Source organism: Schistocerca piceifrons, chromosome 1 (assembly GCF_021461385.2).
Source record: "Schistocerca piceifrons isolate TAMUIC-IGC-003096 chromosome 1, iqSchPice1.1, whole genome shotgun sequence".
Taxonomy (NCBI): Eukaryota; Metazoa; Arthropoda; class Insecta; order Orthoptera; family Acrididae; genus Schistocerca; species Schistocerca piceifrons.
Window position 1 is genome coordinate 260631618 of NC_060138.1, and position 16094 is coordinate 260647711.

Consider the following 16094-nt stretch of genomic DNA (forward strand, 5'->3'; position numbering starts at 1 on the left):
TAGAGCCAATGTTTACTAGACTATTATGCTTCGAATGATCGTTCTGTCATACCCCTTAACATTGACCATTCTTTCTGGGACACTCGTGTAAAAATAGCTGCATAAAAACACGTTATAGTCTACATAAAATTCTGTACCTCAAGAGAGAAACATACTCCAAATACATTTAACATATTATGTAGCACATAAATCGGTAGATTGTGAAATAGTTACAGATGTTATGTTAAATAAAATTCATGCCTAACAAAAACCAAAAAATAAACTTGTAGAACTGCTTATGGTGGTTTCTAATGCATTTTCCTTCATGTGATTCTAAAATCACCCATTAGGCTGTGTCTAGAAAGCAAGGGGGTGCACTATTCTCTTGGCGCAACACTCACAGCTGCTACAGAATCTGCTGCGTCCCCTGCCACTGAAGTGTCGAGCGTGAGTGCTGATGCGGTTTTGTGCTTGCTTCCAGTTCCACCCGACAACGTGAGCATCCTGGACGAGCACGGCCGCGTGGTCAAAGAGGTCCTGGGTCCCTATCCAGAGGGCGCGCAGCCCACCGTGTCCTGCGTCGCCACCGGTGGTAAGTCGAGTTCCTTCTTCCGGCAAAGTACCCTGAATAGCCTTCGGAATCAGTTTAATGACCCCGAAACAGCTGCTTCGAAGGAAGTACATAACCCAAAGGTTTTCACTCTATTGAAAAACTTTCAGCGCAGTTTCTTCTACTTCAACTGATACCCATGTAGGCAGACAGTATCTGAGAGCTACCACTAGAGTTAGACCATGTTCATTACATTATCCGTGAGAAGTCGTTGGTAAGGATAACAAGCAGTATATCGTACTACAATATTTAGCCGTTTTAAGAGAGGTTCTCACACACAAATTATAATTTTGCATCCCCCCCCCCCTGCCCCAATAAAACGAAATGTTACGTAATTGCGTTTTTGTTTGTTTGCTGGTACCTGTCTATACAGTAAGACTCTGATAATTCGGCACTGGATAATTAGGTGGAGACAGTTCGGCGTGCGTCCTTGTAGGCTGCCGAAGTCACCCTCCAGGATCGCAGCTTGTGTTAAGTAATAATTTTTTTGCGCATATCTGCCTTTCACTGTCACGTCACTTAATGCAGCCCGTGGATCAAGGGGTTATACAAAATTACAAGTGCAGGTAGAGAGGAATTTGTGTCTTCTTTCCATTCAACGAGTGACACAAAGGATCACACAAAATTTCATGCTACTGTAAAGAAAAGTTTGTGCAAAATTTTCCTTCACTTTACGTCTATGGTCACTGTTTTATTCGCGACAGTGTCGCAGCTTGTTTGTGCAAAAGCTGCTGAGCCGAGACTGCAGCGTCGAAGACTTTAAATGCATCAAAGATGTCATTTTCACCGATGCAATTAATTGGACCCCTGTGAACCTGCACAGGGCTTGCAGGAAACTGTGGCCTAAAATGGACAAAGACTCCGAATGGAAGGCGATGTAAACTATCGCTGTGAAATTGTACGAGTGATGAATTCTGCATCCACTAACGAACTGAGTGCGATTGCGGCACAAAGAGTTTGACGAGTGGATCGGCATTGACTCAAATGTAGCTATATCACACGCTGACTGATGGGGTAAAATTACAAACCGTGTTAAACCTACATGATGCACCAGGAACAGGGTGAAAGAAATGAAACGCTCTTATCTTACACCGCCTGGGCTGAGGTTTCAAAGCCTGAAACTCTTTTGTGAAATTCGCATCTTAAGTTATAAGTTTCCACATCATACAAAATATTTTTTTTAATTTTTTTATTTTTATTATTTTCTATTACAAAATTTTGTACATGGTTGCACGTTCAGAGACCGTAAATAGTTACGATTTAAAAAAAAAAACAGCCCTCGGTCACTATTTTTAACGAGTGACCGAGGGCTGTTTTGTTTCAATTGTATTTTCTATTAATTTTTCTGTGAGGAACTACAGCCTCCAAATACTTTATAAAAGACATCCTGGTACGTTGTACGTTGTAATTCAAACGTTGTATATTTAAAGTGCACGATTTAAGTTAAGAAAGTTTACATTAAAACCTACAATGGATCACATTTTTCTTTATAAAATAGTTTTTATCGAGAAGAGCTCAATCCAGGAAACAAGTTAGCATTTCTGCAGTGGTACAGAAGGCACAGAAGAAAATTAGAGGTGTCAGATTCGAATTTGCGTTCCAAGTCGTAGAAACCAAGCGTTTATCTGTAAATGGAGTATAAATAAGCGGAATGATGTGTCTGAAGTGATTACATACCATAGTGCAAGCTGCAAGTCAAAGCAAGCTGTTGTCTTTAATAGTGTATGACAGTAAAATGACAATTAAACCTGCATTCAAAGATTAGGTAAATCTAGAGCAACTAAGGAAATTTATCTGTGGCAAGACCCAAAATGTGAATAAATCCTTCAGGAATATTGTATGGTGCCGTGTGCCTAAAAATGTTTTTGCCGGTATAACGACTCTAATGCTAGCAGTAACTGAGGCTATAATAACTTTTCACGGTGGATACTACAAGAAAAGATTAGGGGTCTGGAGAAGGCAGGGATGAGATTAGAGCCGAACACAACCAGAGGTCTGCAAGAAGTGGAGATGCTTCTTGTCGGCCAAATGGAGTTTGTCGCTCAGCAAATGACAAAAGAAGCAAGAAATAAAGCAGGCAAGCACTGAGAGACTTTTACGCTGAAGAGGACACTGACAAAGGGTCAGGAAAATTATAGCGTACGAAAGTGTCAGAAAAAAGTCTGTATAAAAGTTAGAAACTAAAACACTTCGAACCAAAATACGTAAGAACTTCATTTTTTGCTGTATATGACCCGTTATGTCAAGAAGTAACGAAGGTATAAACAAGAAATTATTTCAGCACTCCAAGAATGCTATTCAACACACATGGAAATAGAATGACAAGTATAGCCTATGTTTTTATTGTTTTATGTTCAATTACTTACAAAATTCTGCCAGAATGCTAAGAATTTGTCAAAAATATCATAACACTCACCATATTATAAATTTTGCATATAATTCCAGTTCAGTATATCAGCGAGGTATATTCAATAATTATGGGAAATTGGAAGTACTTGCCTTAAAATTTCCAAGGTAATGTATCATAAAGTTTGGTAGTTCAACAGTGGTGGCATAGGACACACAATCTACCCCTCAGGGGTTAATCGTGTGTCAGGATTGATGTACACTAAATAAAAGAATGATTTCATTTTCTCCAGATGACATCTATGACTACGACTGCCCCTATTATACTCCTCAAACCAACGGGCGGATAGCATTTAGGGTGAACCATCATGCCTGTCGTACTGTATATCCCTCCTTTCTGTTCATTCGTAGAACATGACTTAGGAAAAACGCCTAGCGGTAGGTCTCCATGTCTATATGTACATTTTTGTAGCGTATATACCTACGTCTCTCTGACGCTTTCGCGGTTGCTATACCAACTCGTGACTAATTCATAGCTTTCTTTTGGATTTCATCATTTTTAACGGTACTTGATATCCCAGTCTGACGAACAGTACCAACGATAGTCTGACGATAGGTTTTGTAAACCATCTCCTAGATGAAATACACCGGTGAACCACAACGTTATGGCTATCTGCATAACAGTATGTGGCTCCGCTTTTGGAACGCAACATAGAAGCAGTTCTATGCATCGTGTATTCGAAAAGTACCTGACAGTTTTCCAAATGTACGTGGCACCAGATGTGTACGTACAAGGCAAACATTTCCAGTAAATTACGGGCCGGTGGTTTATGCGCGTTTAGCTGGATTCCGATTGCGTCCCACATATGCTCCGCCGGTTACGAATCAGGCGTTATTAGTGACCAAGACGTCAGTGTGAGTCCATTACACCTCAGATCGCAGTAGCGTGATTCCGTCCTTGTGACGTGAATACTTGCCATCCTGCAAGATGTCAGCACCGTCAATCACGAAGTGTTGCAGTTTGTCGCAATAATGTTCATATATTTTACATCTACCCTGAATCCTTCAGTTACTGCCACAGGACCCATCAAAGCCAACGTGACCATCACTCACAGAATAACACTGGGCCTCCTTGCCTTGGCTGTGAAGCGGTACATGTTTCGAGCAGCCGTACGGCTGGAGTAAGAACGCAGACAGGATCCCCAACCTTATTTAACACTATACATGCGACCAGGTTACACTATTCAATTGAGCTAGGATCCAGTGTCGATGCTCTTGTTCCCAGTTAAATTGTAACTGACGAAGTCGTTGCGTAAGCAATTGAACATAAAGAATTTTTCTGCTGTGGAGCCCCTGCTTGAATAACATGCTTTGAGAGATGAGCTCCGAAACACTTTTGCCCATACCAGAATTATACTGTGTGACCAGATCTGCCAAAAATCGCCGCATGTCCGACCTTGCAGAGCGGACACGTCTCCGACATTCACGTACTGTGATGAGGCGATGATGTCCTGCACTTCATTAAATATTTGTTGTTGCGACATTCATCAACAACTTCCCACAGATAAAACACTAGCACGCAAAAGCCGTTAGCGCGATACACGTTCCGAGGCTCGGGGCTGTGACGGCCTGTTGTCAAAATCACTTATATCGACTTACTTTCTCATATGCGACCTTATCATCGCTAGAATTACTCTCCGTCACCGACTCGTTTTAGGCTGGAATTTAAATGGTAGTTTTCCTTTCTTCTCGGTTCCGATTGTACGACTTCTAAACACAGGAATGATATTTACAGTTAGACGCACTTCACATTCTATTTCGGAAATCCTTGGCGAATTTGATATCCCGAGATCCAGAGTATTAAGATCGTGCTGAGAATTTCAAATTTCAGGAATTATCTCTCACACGGACGAGGCAGTGACCGACGGTTTTCATTTAATGACCGAGAGCACCGGCATTGCGTAGAGTTGTCAGTGCTAACAGACAAGCAACACTGCGAGAAATATCCGCAGAAATCAATGTGGGAAGTACGACGAACGTATCCGTTAGCTAATGCCGCGGAATTTGGCGTTAATGGCCTACGGCAGGCCGGCCGGCGTGGCCAAGCGGTTCTAGGCGCTACAGTCTGGAGCCGCGCAACCGCTACGGTCGCAGGTTCGAATCCTGCCTCGGACAAGGTTGGTTAGGTTTAAGTAGTTCTAAGTCTAGGGGACTGATGACCTCAGAAGTTAAGTCCCATAGTGCTCAGAGCCATTTGAACCATTTGAACAATTTGAACGAAGCCTACGGCAGCAGACGACCTGAGCGAGTGCCATTGTTAACAGAACAACATCGCCTCCAGCACCTCTCCTGCGCTCTTAACCTCCTAGTTTGGCCCCTAAATGACTGGAACACAAGGTATAATCTGATGAGTCCAGATTTCAGTTGGAAAGAGCTGATGGTATAGTTCGAGTGTGGCTCAGACCCGACGGAGCCATGGACTCCATAATGATGTGTGCTGTGAAACTTCCTGGCAGGTTAAAACTGTGTGCCGAGCCGAGACTCGAACTCGGGACCTTTGCCTTTCACGGGCAACTGCTCTACCAACTGAGCTACCCAAGCACTACACACGTCCCGTCCTCGCAGCTTTACTTCTGCCAGTACCTCGTCTCCTACCTTCCAAACTTTACAGAAGCTCTCCTGCAAAACTTGCAGAACTAGCACTCCTGAAAGAAAGGATATTGAGGAGACATGGCTTAGCCATAGCCTGGGGGATGTTTCCATTCATTCTAGAAGTGTGTGGTGTTTACAAGGAATGGACTGGGTCCTCTGGTCCAACTGTACCGATCATTTACCGGAAACAGTTACGTTCGGCTACCTGGAGACCATTTACAATCTTGCATGGACTTCATATTCCCAAACGACAATGTCATGTTCGTGATTAGCTTGAACAATATTCGGAAAAATTTGAGCGAAGGATATGGCCACCCAGATCGCATCTAACATTTGTGGGACATAATCGAGAGATCAGTTCGTGCATAACATCCTGCACCGGCAACACCATTGCAGTTATGGACGGCTATATCGGCAGCGTCGTTCAGTATTTCTGCAGTGGACTTCCAACGGCTTGGAAAGACTATGCCACCTGGCGTTACTTCATTACGCCGGGCGAAAGTGGGTCCGACATGATATTAGAAAGTCCGTGCGACTTTTTTCACATTAGTGTACGTGTGTCGTTACTGTGGCAAATGTCATCAATGCCACCAGGCGGCAGTCATTCGCGAGGTGGGCAGTGGACATAATCATCTCAGGTTGGCATATGCTTGCTCTATAATTTGTTTTACGTGGTTGATCCTTGATTACCGAGTGCATACGCCTTGATACTAGAGGGACATGACCATTTCCACTGACTGGAATCCTATTATGTAAGAATGTGTGTGTTGGCACGCTTGCGATAGCATGCACTACCTTATATGTTCCAAAAAACTGCATAGAGAGGTCTTGTTTCCGGGACTCATATCTCAGGTTCGAGTCGTTACAGAAAGGTTTCGGATAACCCTTGGACTACGAATCATTTGTATATCCAAGAAACTGGCAGTCTTACTTTAACCATTCTACAGCACAGGCTTAAAGGTTGAATATTACACAGGTTTTCCAGCTTAGGAAAATGGGGGAAGTCGGCTGGTTCTTTTTACATTGTAAGAGATGTGTGGTGCTCCTTAAGGAGGGTATGGAGGTTTCATTCATTTTATGGGCAGTTTCTGAAAAAATCCAAAAAACATGGTTTTTGTTACTAAGATTCCAAAATGGCTACGTTCAGCAAATGGCTGAAATTTTTACTTTGTATTCCCAAGATCCTGATCTCAAAAAACCTTGAAAATTTTCTTGATATCTTCACCCTCTTCCGATATACAGAGGTTCAAAATTTCCTTACTTGTACACTGAAAATACGCACGTAAAATCCGGTGTGAAGCGAAAACGTAGTGTATGAAGTGATGTAGCAAGAAGAAACATGCTGTAAATTGTCTTCGTTACCATCAAGAGGGTTCTGGGAAACCTACGTTATAGTACCGAATCACATGCAAAATTTTGATAACGTAAAAGCCGATCTAAAGTGTAAAATTAGTTTAGAGATATTTCAGTTTCACCTAAGTAAACTATCTAAATTGTACTGACCCATAAAGCTCTTTTCTTGTGTGTGAGACATGCTCTGATGTAGGGGAGGATATAATGAACCAGTGGAGAAATGCTCCTATGAGAGCAAGATAAGTTTAACAAGCTATTTTTAAAAGGCTGACAGAAAAGTTGGATCCTAGATGCCTCATTCTATCTTCCCCAGGAACTTTAAAAATTTTCGCTAAAATTTTGACAGGCGAATATGACGTTTTTTTATGCTAAGGGAGGAGACACTGGCTGAAGCAAAATGACGAAAAAGTAAGAAATACTGAAAGACAGCAAGATAGCAGATAGTCGTTGTGGTACAGAAGGAGCGAAGGAGACAACGGCAGTGATAGAGGAAAGATAGGAGCACAAAGTCAGTGGAACATAGTTGACAGTGGAAGAAAAGAGCTAGGAAAAGAGTGAAGTAGACAGCGCCAGTGAGAAAGGAATAAAGTGAAAGAGAAAGTGGAAGAGCCCATGATAGTGAGTGGCGGTGTCTGTGAGATGGCACAAAAAGAGAGATAGTGACTTGTGAAACGACACAGGATTAGGGGAGTTTGTGAGAGAAAGATATGAGTTACATGTTGAAAAGAGCGCTATTATGTTCGCATGCCAAAATTTCTGGGGAAATTTTAAAGATCTATTGGCAGGTAGAACGAGGCAACAGGTACCCCACTTTTCAGTCACAGTCTTTTAAAAGAGGAACCCATTAGCGTTTCGTGTGCTCCGACAGAAGCATTTTTCCGCTATTCAGGCTATTTTTGTGAATACGCCACATTTGTTAACAGTGAGGATTATACGACAGTTCATGCATCACGTATTGATTCTCAGAGGATCCCAAACATTTTGCTGCAATTTTCGTGAGGAGATGCTTAATAGGTACAACAGCACCACCCATGAACAAAATCAAGCAGCTGTCGAAGTTCAGCCTTCAGATCAATAACATGTACTACGATCAGTATATCCATATAACTCTTTACACTGGCACACTGGAAGCTATTTTCGCATTTGAAGAAGTCACTCCCTTAAGAACAATAAAATTTTCAAACAGATTGCTGAAATGTAACCGGCTGCCGTTTTCAACAGTGGGCCTCCCCGTGATCTCAAAGGCACAGATGCACCAAGAGGCTTTTAACACCTCCATAACTGGGCCACTTGAAGAATAACATACATACACCGCAAACTTCATATTACGAAATATGACCACCGTCAGAAGTCATCGACAGTGAATATTAACCACGAGCTAGTGGGAAAATAGTATTAACTCTGTCCCTCTCTCATTGACCAGGGAGAGAACAACATTCCAAGCAGAGTTGGAGCAAAATCCTTCGTCTCTGCTTATGAGGTCACTTACTAATTTAAACACAACTGCTTCATTAATAGCAGTATCTCTACAGCTGAAAGGACCCGCCTGAATGTCCTTATGGTTATATTTTGCAGGATGACGAAGCCGACGCAATGTTCTGCAGCAGGAGATTTTCTCGGATGTTGCAAGCATGTATGTTCAATATACAGTTCCTCAACGGCCCTGATGGCCTGGCAAATGTATGAAATGCCACCATTGCAAGGGATTCTGTAGGAACTTTTCTTAGGCAAAACAAATCCATCCTGTACGTGGCCTAAAACGCCTCCAATTTAGATGCTGTTCGAAAAACACACTGCGTTTCCTCAGAATACGATGAATCGCAGATGAAATGCTAACTGTGTCGGGAAAAAGGTCGAAGGCTTAGGTGGTACCTTTTTATTTTCATCACCCACCTGACCCATGGTTGGTAGATAGCGCAATGCTCGTTTGATCAGTCTTTCACTGTAAGATTTCGGACAAAACGTGACGTTGAGGTGGGCTAACTTGACAAACGTTTGGTGACTGAGATGACGTGTGCTCTCTGTAAAAAGTTACAAAGTACCGATTTACGTTGAACTGCGTATTGAAAACTGTCAGCTGGCGATACAAGTCACTGGGAGTTGTCGTCCTATAAATGGCAATGTCGGTCAAGGACTTCCGAGACGCGGCTGCCAAGGGAGAGATGACCATGAAAAAAGGTTTAATAGCCAAAGAAAGGACAAAATTCTAAGAGTCGCGGCGTGGGGTGTCAGATCTTAGACGTGGTAGAGAAGCTAGCAAATCTGAAAACGGAAAAGAAAAGCAATCGACATATAGTAGGGGACAGTTAAGTGAAATGGAAAGAGAACAAGGTTTATGGTCAGATGAGTATAGGATAATATCAACAGCAGAAGAAAATGGTATAACGAAAGTAGAATTCTTTATGAATAGGAAGATAAGGTGAAATGCGTGTTACTGTGAACAGTCATTGATAGGTTTGTTCTTATAAGAACTATCAGCAAACGGACACCGACAACGATGAGCCCAGTTAAACATGCCGACGCCGCAAGCCGAAGAAGAAGAGATAGAGAAAGTATGTGATATTGAAAGAGATATACAGTACGTAAAGAGAGATGAAAACCTAATAGTCATGTGGGACAGGAATGAAGATGTACTTGAAGGAGTGGCTTGGGACAAGAATGAGGAGAAAGACTAAATAAGCTCTGTAATAAATTTCAGCCAGTAATTGCGATTACTCTCTTGAAAGATCACAAGACGATGACGTATACTTGAAAAAGATCGGGTGATATGGAAAGATTTCGGTAAGATTACATTTTGGTGGGACTGGGATTCCAAACTCAGGTACCGGACTGAAACTGTGCCCATGAGCAGATATAGTCACAGATCACTCTGTAGTAGTGATGAAGAGTAGGCTGAAGTTAAAGAGATTAGAGAGGAAGAATCAATATCCAAAGAAGTGAGGTGCGGAAGTAACCTACTAAGTAATGACGAGATACGTTTGAAGTTCTCTAAAACTATAGATACAGCAACAAGGAATAGCTAAAAAAAAAGGTTCAAATGGATCTAAGCACCACGTGACTTAACATCTAAGGTCATCAGTCCCCTAGACTTAGAACTACCTAAACCTAACTAAACTAAGGTCGGACGGACCTACTCAGCATACAGGAAAGTCAAAACATTTCCTGAAATTAATAGCAAGGGTAGTGGTGTCAAGAGTGCAATGGGAATTCCGCTGCTAAATGCGCAGAAGAGTGCTGATAGGTGAAAAGAGTCCACTGAAGAACTGTACAGTTGTGAAGATGCGTCCGATTTGATAGACAAAGTAACAGGGCTCGATTTATAAAAGGTAGGGGCTCCAGTATAAGAATTTGAGAGAGCTTTGGAGGACTGAAGATCAAATAAGGCAGAAGGGGTAGATCACTTTACATCAGAATTTCGAAGATCATTGGGGAAGTGGCAAAAAATCGACTATTCACGTTGGTGTGTAGAGAATTATTTTGCAATAGGCTTAACAGCTCATGCATTCAAGTTACTGACAAGAATAATATACAGGAGAATTAAAAAGAAATTTGAGGATGTATTAGATGGCGATCAGTTTCGCTTTAGGAAAGGTAAAGGCTCCAGAGAGACATTTCTGACATTGTGATTAATAATGGATGCAGATTAAAGAAAAATTAAGACACCTTCATAGGATCTGTTGACGTAGAGAAAGTATTCCGCAACGCAAAATGGCGCAGGATGTCCGAAAATCTAAGAAAAATAATGATGTGCAATGGGGAAAGACGGGTAATAAACAATATGTTCAAGAAGCAAGAGGGAATGCTAAGTCTGGACGACCAAGGACGAAGTGTTCGAATTCAAAAGGGATGTAGTCTTTCACTCCTGCTGTTCAATCTGTGCATCGAAGAAGGAATGATGCAAATAAAACAAAGGTTCAGGATCGAAACTGAAATTCGAGGTGAAAGGACGTCTGTGATGTAATTCACTGATGACATTGCCATGCTGAGGAAAAGTAAAGAAAAATGACACGATTTGCTGAATGGAATGAAGAGTCTAATGAGCACAGAATACGGATTGAGAGTAAATCGAAGAAAGATGAAAGTGGTGAGAAGTAGCAGAAACGAGAACAGCGAGAAACGTAACATTAGGACTGTTTGCCATGAAGCAGAAGACGTTAAGAAATTCTGGTACCTAGGCAACAAAGTAACTCATGACGTACAGATCAAGGAGGACATCAAAAGCAGACTAACACTGCAAAGAGTGTATCCCTGGCGAAGAGAAGTGTACTAATATCAGACATAGGCCTTAATTTGAAGAAGACATTTCTGATAGTGTACATTTGGATCACAGCATTGTATGTTATCGAATCATGGACTGTGGCAAAGCAGGAATAGAAGAGAATGGTGCTACAGACGAATGTTGAAACGTAGGTGGGATGATAAGGAATGAAGTGGTTCTGCGCAGACGTGCATTGGAAACGAATATATGGGCTACACTGACATGGAAGAGGGACGGTATAGCAGGATACCTGTTAAGACGTTAGAGAATGACTTCCATGGTACTAGAGGGACCTGCAGACAGCAAAAACGGCAGTCGAAGACAGAGATTTGAATACATCTAGCAAGTGTTGCTCTGAGATGAAGAGGTTGGAACAGGAGAGGAAATCGTGTCATGCAGTATGAAACCAGTCAGTAGACTTATGACTTAAAAGAAGTAAGAAAGAAGCATGTCCCAAAGAACGGACCATCAAATTTCTCATGACGAGCACATGGAGCATGAGAAGGCAGCCATGGTTTTCCACGTCCATCATGAACCAAATGTTCTGGTGAATGGAATTTAAATGTTCTAGAAAGCTTATTTTTGTAAGCGTCTTTTCATGTCAGAAGGAGCACACAAGTTTCAATTCCACCATTTTCGGAGCACGTTTCTCTAAGTCTTCCATAGTAAGATCGACAGTTCTATGTGAGAAATGGCTTCCCATCTCTGCCCATCTGTCCGTTCACTGAACTGGTCCCTGAATAAAAATTTTGTGGAAGTCCGTACAGGCTTTTTAATCCAACGCAAAACCTAGCCTCAGTTAACGATAACGAATCAGACAGATTAACGCAAGTGAAGAAAAGAGAACACATCAAAACTTACTACAGTATCTGAGTCATTCAAATGTGATCCCTCTAATCGATGAAATAATGCTTTAGAGTACATAATATGGTGTATACACCCACCTTTTTGTAGAATAAACAACGTAGTAAGGTGTTTTGTTACGAGCTATGTTGAAGCACCGATGTTAATAATAATGGAACTACGAGAAACCTCTTTTCTTGTGAATCTTCGGAAGGTCATATAATTTTCAGGACATATTATCTAAGAGGCAGGGTAAAAGTAAATACTTTTGTTAGTTCTTGCAACAAGGTACTTATCTCAGGAGGCTGTTACGCTTCCTCTTAGACCATTTTGCCGGGTCAACATAGAGTTTGCAATACTCTGGATCACGTACTACATGCTGGGAACATGATTCTCTGTGTCCAGCGCAACCGTAGGATTGCACTTTCATGACTAAGATAACAAACACCACGATCCATCAAAACTGAACGTGAAACAACAATCCCAGCCGTTGTATTATCACTCTTGGGTGACCATGCACCAGTCAACACTCGTCATGCTTCTCTCCTAACCTCCTCAGCAGCAACAAGACGTAGATGAAAATTGTCTGTTCAACAGAGCAGTTTACACTTGGGCTTGAGAGCAGACTTTAAACCTTTCCCACAACCGATAAAGCTGCGTAGTTCAAAGCTCTCTCTATTAGACTTTTCACAGAAAATCTGGTTGCAAGATTGCACTCCACGCCACAGAAACGGCCACACCTATCCGAATGACGGACAGTTACAAAATTTGATTCCTAGCCAGACTACAGCCAAGAAACACGATGCAGCCAGTCCGGATAAAATACCGAGATTTTCGAACCAATCATCAACTGAAGCCGCAATAATTCCTCGAGACAAAATCGAACTGTCGGTGGGTTAATGAATGCTTTCACGAAGAAGAGCTAAACCAGAGCATTGATTAATGCGATTAGCGGCAGAATAATTAATATGATGCACGGCTTTGGCAAAGATAGAAAGACCATTATCGTCTCGAAACTGTGACAAAAATGAAAGAATACCGCATATTGCCAAAGCGAAATTTATCCTACATCCATTGGCAACGACACTTATCCTCCACATAGGATAAAATAATGTGAAACTTGAGATACGGCGGGCGTATAAAATATGTAAAGAACTTTCGGAAATGCCGCTGCATGGACACCTGTCGATATTTCGACTGCTGCCCTCCGCTTCATGACATTTAAACACTCGACAGGCAGAGCCTGCGCGCTTCTTTAGATAAACACATCAAAAACAGTTTTCCATCTCCTTGGTTCCGAGAGTTACGGAACTAGTACAGAAAATTGGAATAGAGATCAACATAAACATCATTTGCGACTATTTTATTGCTCATGGAAACCACACATTGCATGTTGTACCACCATACAGCGAGATCTTCAGAGGTGCTTGTCCAGATTGCTGTACACACCGGTACCTCTAATACCCAGTAGCACGTCCTCTTGCATTGATACATGCCTGTATTCGTCTTGGCATACTATCCACAAGTTCATCGAGGCAGTGTTGGTCCAGATTGTCCCACTTCTCAGCGGCGATTCGGCGTAGATCCCTCAGAGTGGTTGGTGGGTCACGTCGTCCACAAACAGCCCTTTTCAATCTATCCCAGGCATGTTCAATAGGATCCATGTCTGGAGAACATGCTGCCCACTCTAGTCGAGCGATGTCCTTATCCTGAAGGAAGTCATTCACAAGATGTGCACGATGGTGGCGCTAATTGTCGTGCATGAAGACGAACGCCTCGCCAATATTCTGCTGATAAGGTTGCACTATCGGTCGGACGATGGCATTCACGTATCGTACAGCCGTTACAGCGGCTTCAAAGACCACCATTGGCGTACGCTGGCCCCACATAAAGTCACCCCAAAACATCAGGGAACCTCCACATTGCTGTACTTGCTGGACAGTGTGCCTTATGAGTTCAGACTTATCGGGTTGCCTCCATTCACCTCTCCGACGATTGTCTGGTAGAAGGCATATGCGACACTTATCGGTGAAGGGAACGTGATGCCAATCCTCAGCGGTCCATAGGACGTGTTCTTGGGCGCATCTATAGCGCACTGAATGGTGTCGTGGTTGCAAAGATGGACCTTGCCATGAACGTTGGGAGTGAAGTTGCGCATCATGAAGCCTATTGCGAACGGTCTGAGTCGTAATACGACGTCTTGTGGCTGCACGAAAAGCATTATTCAACATGCAACATGGTAGCATTGCTATCAGGGTTCCTCCTAGCCATAATCACTAGGTAGCGGTCATCCAGTGATTCTGAGAGCTGTTCTTTGATTTGTTTAAATAATACTTCAGGAACTTTAATTAAAAAAACTATCTCGAGGATCTTGTTGTTCATTATGACGAATGTTCACTTACTATTCTAAAATGAAGTTAATTAAGTTGTAAAATTTTAAAGTTAAAAAAAAAGGCTTTTACTAGAGAGATTGTGCCTGCCCGTACTTCCCTCAACTTCCACGTATTGGCCTTCGGGCGTTGTCTGATGTTTTCCCGGTATGTATTCCAGCTAATGCCTCCGGGGCCTTGTCACACTCTAATCTGTATTGAGTGTACCAACGTTCACGACGGACGTTTTTCACGGTTCCATATGTCCGACAGAACAACACTAATGAGAAAAACTTCACACAAGCGATGCTGTGGCAAGTGAAATAAACAAGAGCCTTCCCACTCGGCACTCGGAACGGAACTATTGACCACATACTCACGGATACATAAGCACATAATAGACGCGTAAAACTTCTCTGGCAATTTTCTCGTAATGGCCAGAGTAGAGCACTTCACTACTTACTACGTGCGCATTATGTTGTTTTAACGGCCTAAAGATCTACAAAGTTTGAAATTATTTTTTTGATCCCTACGTCGCGGCCTCCCCTTGTCAACATAAAACTGCAAGCACATTCCACAGGAATAGATACAAGCTAAGGGCAAGATAAATCTGGTTTTACACTGTGAGTCACCATTCACCTGTTCGTGAACAATTGCAGGTATTCCGTTTCTGCCACCACTCCTTACCAGTCGACCACGGTACTCACACCAAACGTTAGATGCATATAGAAGATGGTGCCACGCAGGTCGTGCTAGTTTAAGAGCCAAATATCGACATGTACTACAGCAAAATGGTTCAAATGGCTCTGAGCACTATGGGACTTAACATCTGAGGTCATCAGTCCCCTAGAACTTGGAACTACTTAAACCTAACTGACCTAAGGACATCACACACATCCATGCCCGAGGCAGGATTCGAACCTGCGACCGTAGCAGCAGCGCAATTCCGGACTGAAGCGCCTAGAAGAACTCGACCTCCACGGCCGGCTACTACAGTAAATGTGAAGATGCCGACAAGGGCACAGTTTACGATGCACTTCTTGTCAATTTGATATCGGGGCATATGATTTTTTTCCAAAATCGAAGGTAGTGCCAGAAAAGAACAATGAATGGGTTAATATTGCTCTGAAAGTCTCCCACGGATCAGCAAACATTACAGTGTCGCTCAGCTTAATAAATTATTCATTACTAAGAAGAATCGAGTAAAAAAGAAAAACCGATAGGACACGGGGAATAAACCGATTAAGATTAGTGGTGTTGCTCTCCAAGGAAGACAATCCTGTTTTTAGAAACGTTCCAAGATATATTAAGCTTAATGTCAAGTACGGATCAAACGCTGCTCAGGACTGCGACAGAAATGAAGTGAAAAAAATGTGATACGCAGGTACGCTCCCAGTTGCTTCTGTGACAATAATATCGACTGTCTCAACATACATTCGACCTTGAATGAAAACCCTTGCACCATGTAAAACTGAAGAAAGAAAAGATTTAGCTTTACGGAAACTTCAGAGAATTGTTGAAACAACTGGAGTTGCAGAATGTTCAAACAGGAACGGAAAGTAGAAGCTAGAAAAAACTGCAGAGGCCAGACCTACTCAAACGGAATATTGATAAGAACATAAACAGTGTGTAGTTAAGCGTTTCGTATTTCTATATTCTCTCCATTCCTTACTTTATTGCCTAA

General features: G+C 42.3%; 1 protein-coding gene and 1 non-coding gene across 2 annotated transcripts in view; one reads left to right on the top strand and one right to left on the bottom strand.

Annotated features, from left to right (window-relative positions):
* Positions 1–16094, top strand: part of LOC124709827 (hemicentin-1-like) — a 432676-nt gene that overhangs the window by 100794 nt on the left and 315788 nt on the right. The window contains exon 3 of the mRNA XM_047240877.1: positions 461–571. Coding sequence (XP_047096833.1) covers positions 461–571 — 111 coding nt within the window. The remainder of the gene's footprint in view (positions 1–460; positions 572–16094) is intronic.
* On the bottom strand, positions 5463–5537 carry Trnas-uga. The gene has a single exon. It is a non-coding gene; the product is annotated as a tRNA-Ser (tRNA).